Source organism: Calliopsis andreniformis, chromosome 3 (genome assembly GCF_051401765.1).
Source record: "Calliopsis andreniformis isolate RMS-2024a chromosome 3, iyCalAndr_principal, whole genome shotgun sequence".
In the NCBI taxonomy this organism is placed as follows: Eukaryota; Metazoa; Arthropoda; class Insecta; order Hymenoptera; family Andrenidae; genus Calliopsis; species Calliopsis andreniformis.
This window is the reverse complement of record NC_135064.1, coordinates 24,014,480-24,035,716: the sequence shown is the minus strand read 5'-3', so window position 1 is coordinate 24,035,716 and position 21,237 is coordinate 24,014,480. Positions and strand designations below refer to the sequence as shown.

At 41.9% G+C, this 21,237-nt stretch overlaps 1 protein-coding gene across 1 annotated transcript in view; it reads left to right on the top strand.

The window, feature by feature from the left end:
- LOC143177354 (uncharacterized) overlaps positions 1-21,237 on the top strand; it is a 91,741-nt gene that overhangs the window by 53,215 nt on the left and 17,289 nt on the right. The window contains exons 5-7 of the mRNA XM_076375229.1: positions 1,440-1,563; positions 18,342-18,461; positions 20,312-20,481. Of these exons, the coding sequence (XP_076231344.1) occupies positions 1,440-1,563; positions 18,342-18,461; positions 20,312-20,481 (414 nt within the window). The remainder of the gene's footprint in view (positions 1-1,439; positions 1,564-18,341; positions 18,462-20,311; positions 20,482-21,237) is intronic.

Genomic DNA, 21,237 nt, shown 5'->3' with positions numbered 1-21,237 from the left:
CGGTACATAGCTATTACTAGTCCGCGCCGCTGTTCCCGCGGCCGACATTAATCCTGTGTATCGCGCAAAGAATGCATTCGACGAGCGTAACTTCAGTTACATAAATTACGCTCGGATACTGTATCTAATAACTGCGTCCACTTGGACGCTAGGCTCATGCAACTCAGCCAGAGAACTTGAGATGTTCTCATTAGAAGGTCCAATTATGAGGGGATACTTGAGGATTCTTTTGGGGGACAAAATAGGGTGCATTTCTAAACTTTGGGTAGAAGTATACAGACGACTGAATTAGGATCGTTCAAAATATTCTGTTTCATATGATTGTAGATGGTTATGAGAAACTAGACTGGCTCATTCAATGACCAGAAACTGTATTTTAGAATCTTGTATAAATGGGTAATATGAATTGCTTATTTGTTAATCCAGGTATGTTCATAAAAAAGTATATTTCATAGACGATCGTCCTAAGTTGCCTAGTGCTCCTTTCAAAATTAATCTATTTATATTTATTCTAACATTAAAAAGTGTGTTTATCAAATTTATATATCTCGCCATTTCATAAGCTCCAATAACCAACCCTTTAACGCGAGAAGCAGTCTCCAGCGAATTGTAGTCGACAGGGGAATAATTGTTGAGCGCTTAGCAGTCCCATTCATTTATTCATAACGTGATTTAAGGGGTGTAAGTAAGATACTGTCTCGCCATCGATTGATATTCGCTAGCGGTTCCGCCACCAAACCGCATACCAATTCACCCTGTCGCGGCAGAACTGGAATTTACATGGAACATTAGCGGAATTTAGCGCAATAACGAGCATTTGTTTATTATACGCACGTCTTGCGTTGCATTAAACGCGTTAATCCGCGTCAGCAATTTACATGGAAACGACGCCCCGACGATTTAGCGACGCTGAAACGCGAGGTCGTTTCTGCAGCTTGTGGGCTGGCTTCATCGCTGCTCGACTTTTTAGATGGAAAAATGTGTAAATTTCGAGATCGTAGTGAAATTATTAGCAAGCTAACGTAGAGTGTAAATTGTAGTTTGAAAAAGTAGCTTTTGAAGGATGATGTATGAGCCTGGTGTATATAAAATTATCGTATTAAATAAAAAAATTTTAATAGTCATGTTCAAACAATGTCATCCAAAAGTTTAAAAGCACTAGGAAAATTGATTCAAAACTGTCGTATATGATAAAATTTTAACTAAAAATCAAAAATTGTAACACTACTTGTAATTAGCATTTTCACATGCACCAATTCCACCGTCACTAACGCTGAAGCAGTCTTACGCAATAAGTTCGAATCGAGTTTCACTGGAGCATGATTACGCGCATTTGCATCCCTTGGCGCTTAATTCGTTTAATTACGCCATAATGGAGCGGGTGGTGCGCTAGAATTTCTTGTTACCAATGTTTCACGTTCTGATTGTCCTTTTTCCAGGAGGGTTCCGGACAATGGGTCAGTCTGGACTTGGAGCTCGAAATGAGAGGCGCCGAAATCATAGGCACGAAAAAGCCAACAGGCCACACGCTTCTCATAGACTGCCGTTTGGAGCTTCCTTTCGGTAAGTCAGCAGAAAATTCTTCTTATTCGATGTAGAAACCAGTGGTGAAGCATGCCTGTCGAATGTAAGCGTACGTGCCCGCGAACGTATGTGTACCCGCATCGTAATGATAAATGAATAGAAAAATTCTGACGATAAAGAGAAGCTGTCTATTGGCGAAATTCAAGAACAAGATAAAACATTATTGTAGATAGAAGTTCCACTATCTCTATGTGCATATAGTGTTCGAGGTGTAGAACATTTTTATATTTATTTTCTCGAGGTGTAGAAATAGTTCTGGTTCTTGAAGATTATGTGCACTGAAGAATATGTGAACATAACACTTCAAATAATTTTCTGCAAAATTGAAGGAAAAGCTTCAAAATTTGTTTCTAAAAGAAGGGATAACATATTATAAGGTATCTTATGCCATTAGTATACGACCTTTCAGGATTAGTATATTTTTGAAGATAAAAATGATGGAATTCAGCAATCAAGAGGGACAATAGATTCTAAATAGTACTTAAGAGAAATCCAGTACTTTATATCGGAGAAGTCTACCAACTCGTTCAATTTTTACGATGTTGCCTCGATATTTACTATCTCTACAGTTTCAAGATTACCTCAAGGGAAGGTTCGATTGACTCGAAATAATCAAACAGTGCTTGCAAATGCAGAACGCTTATCGATGTACTATTTTACAATTCAAATGGGAGCGCGGAAAAATTGCATTACTCGAGAATGAATCTTCGAAACTGAGAACTCCGCTCGTTTAAACAGAAACTTTGATTGCTCTCGTATTTGTTCAACTTGATTCCACAACAGCCGTTTACGGACTTTTCCCTATCCTACCTGTCAAGATTGTTTTTTTATTTGCTACGCGCAGAATTTATTCATGCAATCCATTTAGAGGAACAGTAGTACGTCCCTCCGACAATTTTGACAGCTATTCAGATAGATGAAACCGAGGCACTGCTTTGCAATATGTTTTAATCGAATAATCAATAGTCAAGATAATCAAATACCATATTTTCATCGCGCGTTTCGATTAAATTCGCAAACAGCTGACGTTCATACACGCGAATCGGTAGATTTATTCATTTATCTTACCAAAAGCGATAACATTTTATCGAGGTCGTATACATATCTAAATATATCTTCACGAAATTCATCCCCTGAACGATAGAGTGACAAACTAAAAAAAACAATACAGCAAAAAGCTTAATACAATCGAAAGTTCCGTCATATTTCTATTCATTTATCTAGCCCCCCTGAAGAGAGAGTCTTAAAAAAAGGTCATCATGGTGCACGCAATATGCGCCATGCTTTCCACGCGACAGTTGCGAACGGTGACGGAAACAAGTAGATCGCTCTTTACTGTGCGAGATGCCCTCGAGTCTAAAGCGATTGCCAAAAGCATCGTCGTCGATGGCCGTCTGCTCGGGACGCGCGCAAATTGCGAGATCGTCGAAACGCCAGGCTATAGAGATCGGAATCTAGCTAGCATTCGATCGTCGAAGCTCGACGACGTAATCGGCGGAAACAAGCGGTGCCTGTAAAACGGCGAAAGAAAGAGGTAGACGGAGGTCAACCGGGGTAAAAGAGACGGGGAAGGGAGGTGCATCGCGGCGGTGAATCCAGAAAGGGTCGAGTGAAATTGCCTGGCAGTAACCGGGAGCACTCGTGTAATCGAGGCGATAATGAAATGCCACTGGATCGTGGCATTTCCCGTGATCGGCGTGGATCCACTCGAGGAAAAATTAGAAGACAGAAGGGGACCGAGGGTTCGCGCTGCTTGTTCCAGCCGACTCGAACTTTTAATTGAGTACGTCTAGAAACTTGTCGAGGCTTTGGCTTGCCGCCTGTTCGACCCTCCGTCGAGTATATTCGCCCCGCGATGTTCCCCGTAATGCCGTGCGAGAGAACCGTACGTGCTTCGAGGATTATTTCGACGTCTGGAATTTTCGAAAGCTGGGGAAAGAAAGTACGGTACAGATGCTCGTGGTTGTTGGAAAGGCCGTGGCTAGAATGGCTTTCGAAGGAAATAGAGGGGTCTGCGAACTTTCTTCGAGTCTCTTGTTGCGAACGCGCTTCGTCGTATTCTTCTCTTCCAACTGTTCCACGTTGACTGAAAAATTAACGCAAAAAGAAAGCAGGAACCGGCTTACTCGCTTTTTCACTTTGCACTTCGCACTTTGCTGTGGGTGTTACAGAAAGTCGTTACGACTTCCTGTTACTGGATTTTGCAATATTTTAGTCGCTAATAAGGGAGGTTCACGATTTGTCTGATTTTAGTATGCAGGGCTTTTGCGAAGTTGATCTATCTGAGTTTAATCGAAAGGTACATACGCTTTCATCCTACAGAATATATCCTCTTTTCACCAGAAGAGATTACTAGATGGGGTCGTCTTGTTGCAAGTGTACCTACGAAAAGTAGATAAAGCATTTTATTATTCAGGTGTCGAGAAGAGATTTAACTTGTTTGTCGAAGCATTCCCTGGTTCCAAATGTCTCCAATGTATTTAGAAATTTATCAGTTCATACGTAGTAAATACTACATGTGATTAAGTATCATACTCTGTAGTATATCGCAAGCGTTACTTCAATCTACTTTTGCCTAAAATTACTTCTTTCTTTTCATTTTAGAAGAAAGTTCAAATGACGAATTGACTCGCCATCTCTTGATACATATTGTATGCTACTCGATTTATCCTCGCTTTCCTCTAGTTTACTACCTTACAAATCGCGACTTTCTCGATCGATATTAAAGCCTCGACTACGACTGACTTTCGTGACAGGGAATACCTTCGGCATAAACACCTATATACGCGTCAACCTGCTTCGTTGATCAACCATACGCATTGCGATGCGAGTAGCCATGCATTATTTATGGGCCGAGACTGAATAACTGCGGAAAAATGTAAATCTGGCTTCTGCTGGCTTTGGAGGTAGTTCCAACTGATTTAGAGCAACAGATAAACGGTATTTTTGGAGTGACAGCTCGCGCACGACAAACGTAAGCCGCTCGAAGAAAATCAACGACGTCTTGAGATTCCATCTAGGAGATAAATATTCTTAGGAAGAACGTATTTCATGATTTCTGGTTGATGCCAGATGATTTACTTCAACCGACAATTTCCCTCGCGATTATCGTTCATCTTCCCACCTGCCTCTTTATCATTTCTTTAGAGCAGTACTTCCAGCGTTATCGTAGCAACAAGTTCATATTTTATTTGGATTTTTGTACCTGGGCTACACTAGGTCTCCGATCGAATCCCATATTCTTGGGTGATAGAGAGAGAAGGGTTCGTCGGGCTCCCCGTTTCCGGAAGTAGCGTGCTTTCATCCATTCTCCGGTCAGCGGCACATCAACGATCCATTACTATCGATCCTTGGCTCTCTCGAAATAAGGTTAACGACATGTTACCATTCGACCGCGTTTTTCTTCCGTGGTCGAAATTCTTAGACCCCAAGAACACGAGGGAAGACACCTTTCTTCATATTTCACGCGGATGTTTGATTCAATTTAAAGTTGATGTTAATAATTCCACTGTAACGCTACATATCTGTTCGTTCAAAGACCTCTATTTCCCTAAATCAATTTTCCAATGCTTAAATCGATATTTAATTGAAGGTGTCCATGAAAAACGTTCGAAAAGTTTCAGAGCTACCTCACAAATACTACAATATTCATATTGTCAGACCGTAGGAACGCGCGATACTTCGATGACTCGTTAAAAAGTTTCAAGAACTTTTTTCATAACGCCACGCCACGCCGCCGTGAATTTCCGACGATATGAAATGAAATAAAAGCGCATTGCGGAGTGAAATGCGCTTCCTGCAACTAATTCGTGGATTCGTATTCTTAGATGATTTTTTTCGTCCCAAGGAACTCGGGTTGGTTCGCGGAGTTTCTTCTCGTAAAGGTGCAAATTATTTTTCACCACGCGATGCTCCACTTGACCGTGTTGCGAAATGAGGAAAACGAGGCCGTTTATAATAAACCTATAGTCAACGAAAATTAACCTACCACGTCTCGACCCTTCCTTAGTCCGCTAATTATTGAAATTTATTTAAAGTGTTAATAGAATATTATTTAAATAAATTTATAATAATTGTTATTAACAATATGTGATGCAGAAGTTGTTGCTGCGATGATTATCTTATGAGGAAAATCAATTTTTCGCAAATTATTCTTTGCTTGATTATTCTCGCGATTTCCACCATCAAAGAATTCATTTCATTGGTTGCCCCCACTTCTGGTCAGAGAGTATAAGTACCTCTGGAAGACTACGAGTGTCTGATTCGCGCCGGGGCCTCCGGCGAGACCAGAAGGCCCTGGAGACCCTGAGGAGGGACTGGACCTTGGGCTGGACTTTCGTCTGCCTCGGAACTGGTCACCCTTGGTGGCTGTTGGTCCTTGGCCACTGGTCATCTTCAACGAATGGCCATCCTTGACCATTGGTCATCCTTGACCACTGGCCATCCTTGACCACTGGTCATCTTCGCCTGCCGGTCACCTTCGGCCATTGGTCACCTCTAATCACTAGTCATTCTTGACCACTTGACACCTTTAACCAGTTTCATTGTGACCATATTCGGAGGGACAAAAAATAATCAATTACGTTTTGCGAATTCTACATTGCAAACAATAAAAGGTAAATCATATTCTTCGTCGATGCAAACTTGAAAAAATTTTAGAACGACTAACTACGCCCATGTAAAGTACGTGGTTTATTTTCAAACATGCCACGGTTCTAGTAACCACAACTATTTAGGACTTCATCATATCTATTATCTATCAGTCAGTTACGTCGGATACTTGGACAGCCCAGTGGCATCTTAACAAATCGCTATTCATTCATTCGAAGTATGCAATATCGAGGCCCATATCGGGCCACCGAGACTCTTTCCTGCACTTCAAATCCCTGCCATCTGAGATAAAATCTTTTCTCGCGAAACTAGGAAACCATTTGTCCCGTCCCCCGACTTCTCGATCGCCCTACGTTTCCGTTTGTTTCTTTGCCTCTCCAGCTTTCCAATCGACCTTCCCTCCTCTCCCTTTTCGTTGCTCTTGAACATCCTCTCTGCGAGAAGATCGACCTGGCCGCGTTTCGACCTATGTCTCTCCCATCTCCTTGCCTGCTCGTCGTTCCGGCGCACAAAGGGGAAAGAAATAAGTATCGGAAAATAGATAGGGGGAAACTGCGTGATACGATCACGAGAATCGGGAGTCTGTTTATCGTCGAAAGTATCGACATGTTCGGCAGACACGGTCATGACGAGGAAAAAGTGAGATGACTATCGGCCTGGTGCTCCTCACTCCTCGCTAAACGGAATGTTTAATCGCATAATCGGCGCTCGGCTGAGATCTCAGGATCGCGGGTGAAAAATTGAGAGCCACGTGATAGTTGTTTGCGGGGATTCCTATCGAAACTGATAAACAGAGCGAGAGCTTGATGATCGGGGTCTTTAATTTCGAATAAAATTTTATATACCCAGGTATCTATAATGCAATTTAATTTATTATCTACTGGTAAAACTGGGACAACTCTTGTATGCCTTGAACGTCAGAATTTGATTTCTAGTATAGTGTATATTATTTCCTTGATATAACTTCATTGCTATTTTCACTATTTACTACCTTAATTTAATAACCCTGGGTGAACAAATTTATGAATTCATTATATTGAAGTGAGACAAAAGTTACTTTGGAGCAATCAGATCATTCTGAGTTTCCGTTACATTTTTCATCCCATTTCCAAGCCATTAAGTAGAAGTTAACAATAGCAACTACTGTCCAAGTTTTCGTTCAATTAGCACAGTCAGAAAATTCTGTGAATTAGTGAAGACGAGTCGTTACACAGATTCAGACAGGGACAATACGGGACGGAAATTTCTCGACACGTTGACCTCTTTCTACCTTTTTCCTCGTACAGCACAGCATTGTCATGTGCGCCAGCGAAGTTCGATCGAAATAACGTGAGCAGGAATGTTGGCCACAAATTGAAACTTCCATTGTTTCTCTATGATTTCTCTTCTCTATTTATTATTGATTTCTGGATTCCGCTTTCGTGCCACGATATACAGACGTCGCATAAATTATGCAACCTGTAGTTTATAGCTTGGAACAAGCGCCGAGGCAGTCGCTCGAAACGATGGTTTCTCGGTGTCTCTGTTACAAAACAACGACAGAAGGGACTGAGATACACCACTTAACAATCCGAACGATTCGTTAACGACGAGCTTAACCACTGGTCGATACGGTAACGATGAGAAACGATCGCTTTTGGTAATCGCTTGCACGCGAGAGATCTCAAACGCTGAAGGGCTGAAAGAATTAGGACATGATCGCCAATCGGATCATGCACGGCCGACCGTCAGTCTGATCAGTCTCTGACCAATCAGGAAAGTGCGAACAACGAACGAGATGGAAAGCCCTGCTAACGAGTGAAACGGCAATGCAGTTGCGAGCAGCCCGGCCCATGTGTGGCTCAGGTACCCTCGTCAAGATCCTTGGTCTTCATCGTAGGACCGTCTTGGTCCCAGGATCCTCGGTCCTGGGTCCTTCGTTTCGCTTAATACATCCTCGTTTCTTGACCAATGCATCTGACTTCCACGTCACGTGGATATTCTCGTCGATCGTGCGCGCGATCGCTCACCGCTTTCGAAACGCGGCTCAGGCACGCGAGTAATCCATAGAAATCCTTAAAACATGGTCAGGAACTCGCGGCGACCTGGGAACTTTCGATTCCGCGAAGATATCGCAGTTGCTCGGCTATCCGCGGTCTGGATTCGACTCTGCGAAACTTTGGAACCGAGTCACGCGTTCACGATCCACGAGGAGCAGAATCCACGCTGTTTGTACGTAATTAGCGATAATAAACCCCTTCTTGCTCGTCAGCCACTGCACCTGAGACTTCTACTACGATTCTCAATCCCACACTGTCTTCTTCTTTTCTTCTCTGCCTTTTTTACCCCCTTTCTGCCACGTTAGACGGAGCCAACTACCCCCGTAGACGATTGGTCGGTTCGCAGGGCGGATATCGAAAACCGCTTTGGAGATTCAGCCCCAGCGCCGAGGGAACCCATCATCGTTAATCACTGAAAGTTATGCATTACTTTCCGTCTGGGGAAGATGAGAATCCTGGCGAATCTCGAACCCCTGTCTGGGTTTTATTTATGGCGAGAGTCTAGTGTACCGCTCGAGATGCCAGAGACGCGTTTAATTTCACCGAAATATGCTTCGCGACAGCTCGAGTGTCGGTCTTAATACGTATACACTTTTAAGACAGTCGAGCTGAAGACGACCGACGGTAAAACTCGTCAAGATATCTAGAATTAATTAGAGTCGAAGTAATTCCGTGCTGATGTGGATTCGTGATCTCGCTACCGTCGAATCTAATAACTGGGTAGAAATTTAGTGACGTGTGTCGAGTTGAATCATTTTTACGACGCTGGGATGAATAAAAATGAAGGACTTATTAGAAGGAGCAGTGAGTTTAGTCAGATTTTAGAGCACGGTTTCCTAGTTAATTCGAAGATTGAAGAAACGATAAAATGAAGGAAATGATTTGAATTTAAATTATTGGGTGTGTTTCGTGTTTTAATGACTACATCCTTAGCGTATTCAGGTATAACTAATATTTATTTAAACAACCATGAATTAAATTTTAGAGAAACTTGGAATTTTCAGCCCTGTTAGACCAAATTGGAAAAATCTAAAAAACGACAGTTATAAATTAAAACATGATATAAATTATAATCCACTGAAAACTCCGTTCGAACTCACAGCATAACTCAATAAGTCCAAGGCAATTCGATTCCGCGGCCTCGATTCAGCAAGAAACGAATTTCCGGCTGGAAATCATATTCGAAGGAAAAATATAGATGAAATTACGAGATTCTGTTAACTAAATTATCGAACACGATTACAGAAATTACATAAACACACTTAACTTCGCTCTGTAGTTCGATCGATCGACGAGGCCGGGTTCCCATCGGCGCGGGCGGCCGCGGAATTATTTTAAATTCACCACGTTTCCCGAATGACACACTTTCCCCAGTTTTCGAGCTTCTGCGTCACTTTTTTCCCCCTTTACCGCGAATTTCGGTCTCTCGGGTGTTCTTTACTCGCGAACACATGCACTCTCTTCGAGGCTCTGTTTCATTAATTTAATTGTAGAGCCTCCTTTGTGCTCGCCCTACGTGCGTGTTGGGCACTGACGTATAGTCACGCTATCGAAACTCATTCGGGCCGTTACCTGTGTACTTTGATACGATTTCATGCTTGATTAAACGACTTTAATTACGCTATCACCCCGGCCAGGGTAGCCGAAAAGAGTTTTCAACCGCGAAAACCATCGGTGACCCGATATTCGTTCCTGTTCATTCGGACGAGGGGATCCATAACCCACGTCGTCAATCAATTGAGGGCTCTGTACCCATTTTCAGAGATATTAGCACAGTTATCGTGTGAAAGAATTTGTTCGTGGACTGTACTTTATACGATTTGGTAGTTTGGAGGTATGGTAATATTTGTTAAATTTGAGAATTTAGGTCGCTTTTTAAAGTTAAGGTGCCTACGTTGCTTTACGAATCAACTGCGGTATTATCCCTGAAGAGACACAGTACCTACCAATGAAATTATTCTTTAATGCTCGTCCAGAGTTCTGGGCTCATTCAAAGACACATTTCTCCATTTATCGCAATTTTATATGCGAACCGAGCAATCGTCGGTTTCCCAGAAAAAAGGACGTCCCCTCGCACCCCATACAACATTTACCCCAGGGAAAGACTCTAGAGTCGAGTCTTTTTCCGCGAGGCAGTCGTGTGCTATTTTTCCCTCGGCGAGTTCAGCCAAGGAAATTGGGATACGCTCAACATTTCCGTTCTTACGGTCCTTTTTTCTCTCTCTCCCCTACTTCCTTCTTCGCTCTCTTTCTCTCTCTCTCTGTATCTGTCTTTTTGTCGAATGTCGTCACGAGATGTTCTCCGCTTCACGAAGAAACGAAACGGACCCGCAACGCGCGAACAGACAGCGTTCGCGAGCTGATGGGTCCGCGTGTTTTGCTTTTTCATTCCCTCCATTCAGAAGTTCATTAAAGCGCACCCATACACACACGTACGTCGATCGATGTAGCGACCGAATGTTGCGTGCCTTTTGAAAGAAGCACCGTGTTGTGTCGAGTGAAGCACGTAGTGAAAGAGAACTTCGTTTGATCCCTTTAGGAGTTTCTTATTAGGATAGTAATGAATTGCGATGAGGCGAAAGGAAAAGACTCCGCCTCGGATGTCGGCCATCGAGAGCCGTCTTCGGCCCTCGCGCCTTGTTTCCGGTGGCTGCGTGCTCGCGTTGGTTGCTCGAGTCGAAAGATGTCGTGCATCGACTTAATAAAACACCCCTATGCGTTTATCGCGCGCTGGTATCTCACGCCGTCAAACGAATCAGGTTGAGCGGTTTATTTTTCATTTCGACTATTTGCTTTCCTTCTCCGAAACCGTTTGACCGCTACGCTGAATTACGGACACGTGGAAACGCGCTCCTCGGTCGTCCAGTTAAATTAGCCGCGTTTAAACGATGAATGAACAACCTTCGTTCAATTGGTCGATATTAAGTTGAATGTGGCCAGAGGCTGTCGGAGTTTCCCTCCCTTCAGGCATAATTTTGTTTGAGCACAAACTCACCCTTTCGGAGCACCATAATCGCACGTGCACGCAGTGGCGCGGCGATAGCACAAGAGGGGGGATAGAGTAAAAGGTAAATTCTGAATGAAAGACGTAAGAAATTGTCTGTACCGAGGGAATTGTCGCTACAGCGAGAGGGGATCGTCTCTGTTCGATGCGAACACGCGATATGGAGGGTACCTGCAGATGCATCGAGCTATGGCTGCGACACTGTAATCAGTTATCAATTGTCCGTAGACGTTTTCTTCTCCCTTTACTTCCGATTCTTTTCTTGCTCCTCTGTTTTTTGCTACACAACTGCTGCTACATACATTATGTACTAACGTTTACCTTCGTCGACATCGACGCTCGAAGTAGTGACACCTGCGATCCGTTAGACGTTGACTATTTTCGACGATGTCGGCTGATCGATGACACTCGTTCTACTTTTCGATATTTTAGCTTGGACTGTTTGATCGATTCAAGTAGAATGATGACCCCTTTAGCTAGACCTCGTTCACGCATGACCTAGCATCGTGAAGTGCGTATTTATTCGTTCGTTCGCGTCTTACGGTAAGGATGCTCGTGATAATCGAGTAGGACGGGAATTAAATGGCAGGACGAGACATTATTTTAGTCTGACGCGAGACGTGCCGATATTGGTAGGATCGCGTTACTCTTCGGCGGTCGGAGTTATTTTTGCAATTATGTATCGCTCTTATCACATCGCGCGGTTCGACGAGAATAGTACTCCTCTGAGGAAAACGTACACGTTGCTTGAAGTGAATTTTCTATGTGAGCTTAGACGCTCGACTGAAGCTTAATTAACAACAAATTTACTTGAACAATGTTCGAGGTTACTTAAGTTCGCTTGAAATGTAATGTAATTATCTTGGTTCCTATTAAGGAAAGGAAAGAAGCTTATGAGCTTTGACTAAATATTTAATATTTTTCCTGGCTACTCGTAAAGTTTTCAGAGAATTACAAAAATTTTAATTGAAAGCAATAACGAACGATCAATATTTAGTGGCAATACTAAATTAATAGTAAATATTGGCAAACTTCAACTCACACGGCCTGTATTTATGAGGAATATATTCAGCTTTGATTTTACACCTAATGATATCCTATCAAGAGGAAGCTTGTAATCATTTCAATGGCTTTAGCCATGAAGAAGGTAAACAAAAAGGAATGTAGAGACTACCGAGTGGCTTCTAAAGAGAAGCAGTTCTCTTGGGTAAACTTGTTAGATGAAGTTCGTATTTCCTCTTGACAGGCTTTTCAAATTTATTTTCGCGTGACAAGCTCTTGTTATAAGATGCTGTAAAGTAGAATAAGACCAGTAATAGTCAGACTACTCGCAGTAAACTCTGCATTACCAAAGGCGACTCAGAATTATTGACAGTATTGGTTTATTGGCAATACTAAAAATATTTTCATCTTCCTCAAATCTTCTTATCAATAATTTAGATATCGACAGATCACCAATTTATCTCCTCTCATGTTCAATAATATTGACAATACTGAATTAGTAAGAACTAATACTAGTCCTCCTGAGTCCTCTTTAAATAATCTATTAAGAACTATCACATGAGAAAAGTGCCCCGAGCATTTACACCTTTAATCCTCAAAGATTTTAAAAAATTTTAATCACAATTTCCACTGATGCACATACGTTCTAAAACTCAAGTAATTTGATTAATTATCACTACAAAAAATTTCACAACATAATTAAAATTACGAAGTACTAAGGCAGCTGAAGGTATACATAAACCTAAGTAGGAAAAAGAACGTAGGACTTACACTAGCCATAAAGGAGAACACCTAGGGGAAAAGTTTAGTAACTAGTGGCCCACTCGGGCTCTGTTGCGCCATTCTTGCACGTTGAATTTACGTCCCCGTTTTACCGTGCATCCGGAAACTGAACAAGCAGCATGTTCGTTACGCTGTTTTCATTTGTGGCTACTGGAACAGCGTACCGCGAGCTTTCTTTAGCGAGCTGCTCTAATTTTCCTTGCGGACGACAAAGTTGGCGCGACAAAAATAGACTAATTACACGCCTTTGGCCGACCAGCGGATCGTGCAGACGATCGTACGAATAAGCCGGATGCACGAGATTAGAGGTAAAGGTGGTGCGAAAGGTACTCAGCAAAACGGAAACGACTTTCCAAGGGGTTTCAACTTTCCCCTGCTTTTGGACCTATAAGGTCTGCATACGAAGCGCTGTTTCCCCTTCGACTCCAGATGCACAGTGCAGCACTCCTGGGAGAAGGTAAAACAATAACGAAAACGTGGATGGCGCATCGTAAACATCCCGCTGCAAGACTCAAACAAACGATAGACGGTTTAATTAAGTTAATTAAGCGAGGTCGCGAACCCTCGGCGATTCTCAAGGGCCTGAGAAGATTGCTGACATTGAAGTAACCAAATATTTTATTCAACGTCAGGGCTTCTATCTACTCGAGTTTATCAATTTCAGACTTCAGGGATAAATCTATCTGAAAAATTTTCGTCTTTGGACCCCTCTTTAGGGAGCAACTATCTTAGTATCTAACTTAGTATCATTTTTATACATTCTGGATGCTGAGTCTTCCTAACCATCCGTCTAGGTTGATCCCTGAAAGACAGAAAATTCGTAAGGAAGAACTCCATCCAAAGCCACCGAGTATCTCAAAAAACGATCCAACGTACACGCTAGGTAAATTCTTGACGAAGATCGCGAGTACTCCAGCGTCTTCCCGACGTAATTATCAGGGACAATCTCGTCGTGGGGGTTGCTAGCGCGATGTCGATCCACGCTGACAAGCTCGACGGGACAGAAGAAAAACGGGAAGAGGGGCTCGTAGATAAGAGGGAAGCGTCTCCAGTGGAGGAAGACGCCTGGAGAGGCTCTTCCTCTTCCCCATAGTTTCCCCTTTACGAAGTTTGTCAATATATCGACGTCCAGCTGTTACCGTTCGACCATTTCCGCTGTCGGCTACTTACGCGGCATTCATTCCGTGGGATCGATCGTTGGCTCGCGTGAAACGCGCGACGTGAAAGTGCAAAATACTTTGTTGCCTCCACTCTCGGGGGAGGAGAGGAGGGAGGATAGAGGGAAGCGAGAGGGATGCTTCAAGTGCAGCCGGTAGGGTTTTTTTTTCTCTGTTACTTTAAAGAGACGTCCCAGTGCCAGGGTGGAGGACCTCGATGCACTTGGCGGCGGTGGGGCGTGCAGCAAGGCTGGGGCAGGGGGGGCAGGGGGTCGAAACCCTCGCCAACGGGGACAGGGAGGGGTGGTCACAAAGAAAAGAACTACTCGCCGAGACGCTCTCCTGCCAGGGCTTGACCCTTTTTTTAATTGCATCCAGACCAAAGTTAGAAACAGCGAACGGTGCCTTCCTCGAGTGAAGACGAGGAAGGAATATAAGCGAATGGCGGGGGACAGGGGTGGTTTGGCTGGTCCAGCGTAAGCTGAAAGAAATTATACCGTCGGTGGAGACCGCGGGATCGTACGTGTCTCCTCCGGTGTTCGAGCGCCGGAACGAAAGGGTGGAATGCAAAATATGTGGGTCAGGGTCGTGGAGCTCGAGAACATCGAGTTCGTTTCCTTTCTTCTTCTTTTTTTTTTCTACCTATCTCGCTCTTTCCCTCTGTCCCTCCATTCGCTCCTACACTTTCCTTTCTCGGTTCTTACTTCAAATCCGAGTTTAATGGGCTTGTGCCTGAGTATTACGATCCTGATATTATTACGCGAGATTTTTAGTCGGGAAAGGGGGATTAGGAGCTCTAGACGCGGGCACTTCGGTTCCAGGAGGGCTTCCCTCGCTCTTGATCTTTAACGTTCATTAACAGTTCGTTCCCTTAATCGTGTTCGAGGCTAAGCAGCTGCAATTATTTTGCACGGGTAATAGAAGCGCGTTCAGTGTAATTACGCTCTCCGAGGAACGGGTTTAGTTGCTGAGCAATGCCTGTCCTTTAAGTTTTTGTCGCCGGCGTAGGAGTTAATTAAAGTTTATTCGCAATTTACTTAGCGTAATTAAGTTTGTGTATTTCAAATGCAAAGTATTTCAGGTCTTTTTGTTTGGACGGTCGGCGTAGATCGCGACTGGAATTAGGTACTGAAATCTGCAGTTTCATGATTGTTACGCATTCAGCTTTGCTGAACGCTTAAGTTTCTTGAATGAGTAGCCTATCGATTTTGCTGGATGACATAGGAGGCCTGACAATAAAAGCAATATTCGCGTGACTGGAACGCATTCGGAGGCACAAAACACATGATGTATTTCGCCAGAAGGAGATAAATTTACCAGGTTCGTTATTAATAAATTGAGAAACTTTGATTCGGATTGTTGGGACATTTCTTCGTGCAAAGGAACTTTATTTCTCAGTCTTCTAATTCTTTTGTTCATCTGAACGTGTAGGTTATTTGTACTTCATCCAATCGATAGAAGTACATATAATCGATAATCTGCCGTCAGTGAAGAATCAGACAGTCGAAATAAATTTTGCATATACCATTTTCTTAGAACTCGAGTTCCAATTGGAGAAATAGTCTAAATAAAGTAGGTCAGCGACGAAAATAATCGAAATCCAAATACTTAATGAACGACTCAGGTAACAGATTTGCCACTGCTTTATAATTCAAGAAGATAAGGAAAAAAAAGATTACATATTTATGTATTTTTAAATCCGCCTCAACTTCTTCCTGTACACACTTTGTTCAGAATGATCAACCTCGAACATAATGCTTTATGTGCACTAGCGATTGGACGTGGTTTGTACATGTTTATCTTTGTAACTATCAAGTTCGGAACGCAATTTTCGTCAGCTCTACTAAAGATTAATGGACGTTAGCACATATGTACCTCACCGACCATAAGTTTCAAACCACCTACTTCGCTATTATAACTGGAAACGCAGTAAACAAGCGAACATACTTGCCACTCGGCTCTAGCTGCCTATAAGTAATTGCTGTTTATGGGAATGTACAGTGTTTCGATAATAGCTTTATGTTCCCAGTGAATATCTGAGATATAGGTAGCTTATGTCTATTACAATTAACTGAATGATTACTAGATGGAAATAGATGCACGTGAGTTTTAAATATTAGTCGCGTTAAATTTTCTAGTAATGAAACTATTTTAATAAAGTAGCTTTTTAACCTTATGGGCAGGAGTACTTGTTTAAGATTGTATATAGGTGTTTGAATCTACGCCATGGTCGATAGAAACTGCCATTTCTGAGATATTTATTACCTTGCCTGTATTTTAGAAACAGAATTATCTTAAAGGCTCAGATACCTTCACTTGAAAAATAAAAGGTCAGTCATAATCCTAATTTATGTAATTTTCTGAATGAGAGACTTTGAACACGGTCTTGTATAGACTATGTGAGAAAACAAAGTCATAGGATGAGTAGGCGTTGTGCAATTTAGGAACCACCCACAATGAGGTATCGCCAATACATATATCCATCACTGATCTGATTCCTCCAACATTTCTTTTCTTAAAATATATTTCTAGGGAAAAATCAGAATATATCTCTCAATCATTCAAACCGTCTCAAACATCTTAAAATATCATTTGTCAGTCAAATGTCAGTTTTACATTAAAGCTTCTTTCAGCAGTATTAAAATATTTACTCGCAGAAGAATCAGCTAAAAACCTCGAATCCCATTGAATTTCGTTAGCTGACTTAACGTTGAGGAACGGTTTGGGTCAATTGACTAGAATTGCAAAGTACTCAAGGGTTAGTTCCCAGCTTACGATCAGTAGTGCAGGCAGTTCCCACTTAGGCCTTCGGTAGTTTTGCTTTCGCCTCGAACGCGAATATCGAATTAGAGTTGGCTGCTCGAAGTTCTATTGGGCCAAGTTAGCCTAGGAGCGCTAAGGCGAAGACCGAGCCTGGAAATTGATGCAGCTCGTGTAAGAGGGTTGCGTCGGTGGATGTTACAAACGCTCCCAACCTCTCGTTTCTTAAGCTCGTTTCAGCCAAAGGGTTTCGACGCAAGTCACCCAGTTGCGTAATAAATCGTTCTTAAGCCCTCGAATCACCGCGGCACGGCTAGATCCACCCGCCCCTAGTTATGAGGAAATCTCTAAAGGACGACGCGAGCTATACTTCATTCAACTTGCGATATTAATACACTGGCGGGGTAGCCGAGACCGCAGGTCAATTTACGTGGCTTAGAATGCCTCCGCGAGCTATATAATTATGGTGCAGGATAAATTAGATAGCAGTGACGCGTGATAATCGTGGCTGCGCTTTTGAGAATGTCAAGGGCCTACACTTATTTCGCGTTAATTAGATGCTGGTCGTAGCAAGTGCCCCGTGCTGCTCGCGTAATTGATTTGAATATATTAAGGGCATTTTGTGCACTTAACAAGTCTCTCGTTTAGGGAGGCTGTCGCGATTAGTAATTAACACGTTGAGCTGGTCACGCGAGGCTAAAGTAATATATCATGCTCAGGGAAATATTAAATGCGGTTGCACTTTATCAATCCTTCGTCGAATTTTTATGTAGGGCAAACACAGAGACTTTACTCAGGGGAACAATTATTTCCTAGGTAAAGCTTCTAAAAGTATAGGATGATATTCTAGTATTAATTAATATAACTAATTAATAATATGAAATTACAACATAATTCATTAATTATCTTAATTAACTAATAATATGAAATTACAACTAACCCAAAATAAACCTCATTCGAGCTATCATTCTATGTCAATCAACTTCCATCGTTCTCTAATTCATCGATTATTGCTGAAATCCAGAATCATATGGCGTCCATTAAGCCGCGATTAAAACATGGAACGCCATTTAAGGAACACTTTATACGTCATAACTTTCGAGCAACGTGTACATTGTGAGTTACTATCGTCTAACCATTGCGTAACACGAGTTTCCTTTTAAGAATATTACTCGCGTATTATCGTGCCACCGAGGAAATGAGAACTCCGTCGCCGTTGATTTCGCTGAGAGTTCGTTGACACAAATCAGTAGATACGCGGGCGAATGAAGGAAGCATCGGTTTTCCTCGTTCTGAATCGGCTACGTGTGAACGGTGATCGATGCGGATTAGAGAAAGCATAGATCTCGTGGAGCTCTCGCGATTAACCATATCCCCAACCGATGTCTATCTTTCCGAAAGACCCCGAGAACACGGAGGCGGCCGATCTGCAGAGGAAGCTGGAAATGCTGAACAACATGATGGACCAGGAAGCACGAGTCGAACAGGCACGACGACAGATATTGTACAATATAGGCCACTGTAAGTACTCGCTAAGTCACAGTTTAAGTGGCTGCTGTTTTATCCGACTACTCTCTAATACGGAGAGGAATGTCCCTGATCAGTTGCCACACTTAACTCGATTATTCGCAAGATCGTCACGTCGTTTGCGATCATTTTCTGTTTTCCTTCTTTGACGCGGTGTGTTGCTCGCAGACGTAAGATAATTATATAATGAGAAGTATTTTGAATAACACTTTCTTAGGTGGACAGTGGAGAGTGTACAGTGTGTTCTATTGGGTCCAAGTGGATAGAAACGTAGTTCTGAAGTGGCTGGAAAGAGAAGAGAAAAGTTTCCAAGATACTTTTGTTTCTATAGATTTTCTTGGGAATGCATACAAGTGTAGAAGAACAGAAGTAATGTCAGTTTCATCTTAGGTATAGTACTTTCTCCTTTCAATTGCTTTAAGACTACAATAAAGCTCAGCTGTGTAGAACATCCTGTACACTACTTACACTGAAATATTTTTAATTTTCCGTGACTTTATTATTCATTTTCGTAAAAGTTTGTTATTATACTTAATAAGATACTTTCAAGTTGAAATCAGTAATACAATCCACGCTTAATAAAGCAACAATTTTTATTCAGGCAACGAAATACTTCTCAAACATTTTTATCCAGATCCGCGATGCAAGAGAGGCTATCAGACTAATTAAAACGTTGTTAAATTTAGTACGAAGCACATTAGAAATCTTTTGTTATCGTGCACAAGAATATTACTGGTGCGTGTAAGCAACCCATTATTACGTCTTATGTTAATTTTATGTAAAATCGTGACTGCGCTCCGAATAAACGTTGACTCGTAGCGTTACATCGATTATATTACCATTTTTACGCAGCACTTTTTATTTACGATTTCCAACGCGACGACAAATTTGTACGAATGGTATTTCCACACAGCTAGCAGAGGTTCCGCGTTTCCCCGGGTTTTCGCGTAAAAATCGATCCGACGTCATGCTAGTTTTTTTATCTGCGATCAGCGACTATAGGAACGCTTTATACAATTGCAATTGCATTATCCAAGGAGTCTGCGCGTGGATATTTGCAGCAAGCGTCGCAGCTATTGTAGTTATCGACCACCGAGAATCGTCGGTAACTTACCCCTAAAAATTCTACCACCCCTGTTCAAGAATCTCTGCCTATCGTTGATCACCGAACCCTTGGCATGACAGAAACATTCATAACGCTTTTCTCTTCTTTTTTTTATGTAGACAAAATTATCGATATATCTACCCACTCTTACTTCCCCTCGTTTGTGGATTCTCATTGTTTTCCAAAAGCAAATTCTCAGACACCTAAATGTTGGTCATCAACTCGCATGAATATTAACTATTTCTACTTATGCCCCGCTGTTGCACTGTTCCTATTTTCGGATTCGTCCAATATCGACCAATTTTATTTTCGAGAGACTTTCGAAATTTTGCCGCGATGTTTCAATGAGATGACGATAACATACAAGAATGATCGGTCACTCGTGATTTTATTTTATTTTATACCCTTCTAGTCTATGAAGAATTTTAGAAATAAGAAGTCATCGTGGTTTGTTTGAACGTTTTTTTTATAGGAAGTATTATGGCACTGGAGGAACACGATTTTTAACAAATTATTGCTTTGTTATCACGCGTGTGTTTAATTTGTGAGAGGAGAACTGTTTCGCTTCGAACACGTTTGAGTTGACGTGTAGAACACTGAAATGTGATTTCACTCGCACGAGTTAGCAAATGAAGCCTCCGTGTCGAGATTCTTCTCTCGGAGAATAATAGGAGCCTGACGACTGTTTCAGGGTATTTGTCCTGTTCTGTCGTAACTCGAAATTTTAATTGACTTTCAGCGGGTTACTCGGAGGATTCGGACTACACGTCAGACCTGAATTATCCAGTGGGCGGGCAAGGTGCTAACAGCTCGGCTTCACAGTTTCGTACCGCTGCCAACCAATTGGCTACCCCTCAAAGATCCCTCGAGACCTCGAGAGAAAATAGCTACGAGAGGGACGATCATCAGGTATTGATTGATCGATAGTTTACTACCTCTGTTTATTAATTACTCAACTTCGGAGTTCGCTAATACTATCGGGTCATCGACTTCTGTTTACGTTACGAAAGTGTTTCTACTTTAACTGGGGATCTACATTGAGAAACGAGGTCAATTGTTTTTACTTATCCTACTTATTAATAGCTTTGATTTCCTCGAGTAAAATGTCGCAGTTCTTCATATGTAATTTTGCAATTTATATGAAAACGAAGCAAATAAGTTACTTATTGCAGGCACAATGATGGACACTCCAATTTAAGGGAATATCGATAGGTTATTTTATCAAGTGGATTGTACGATAATGTTTGCAAATTTTTATTGTTAAATATCGTCCTGAGTGCTAGGATATAAATTAACAAATATTGTAAATGGGGCCATAGTTTTTATTTCCAGTATTTCTGGAGTTTACCTAACAATACAGATATTTTAATATTTAGTTCGTCAAGTATTAGAAAAGATTACTGTTGATCGCGTTGCAGCAATCTGTTGTTTTCATAGAAAATAGTAGTTATACTTTGAACGAAACAAAATTTGAATTTCGCAACGAAGTATACATATATACTTTACTTTATAAAGGAACAATTTTGAGAAAGCTTTGGGGATTTCTGGGAAGGTGTTGCTTTATCCAATATTTACGATAGTCTGTGAACGCCTCGTGGATATAAGGAGCTAAAATATGCCGTCAACGGTGCAGAGAAGAGCTTTAAAATATCTGAGTGTAACAAA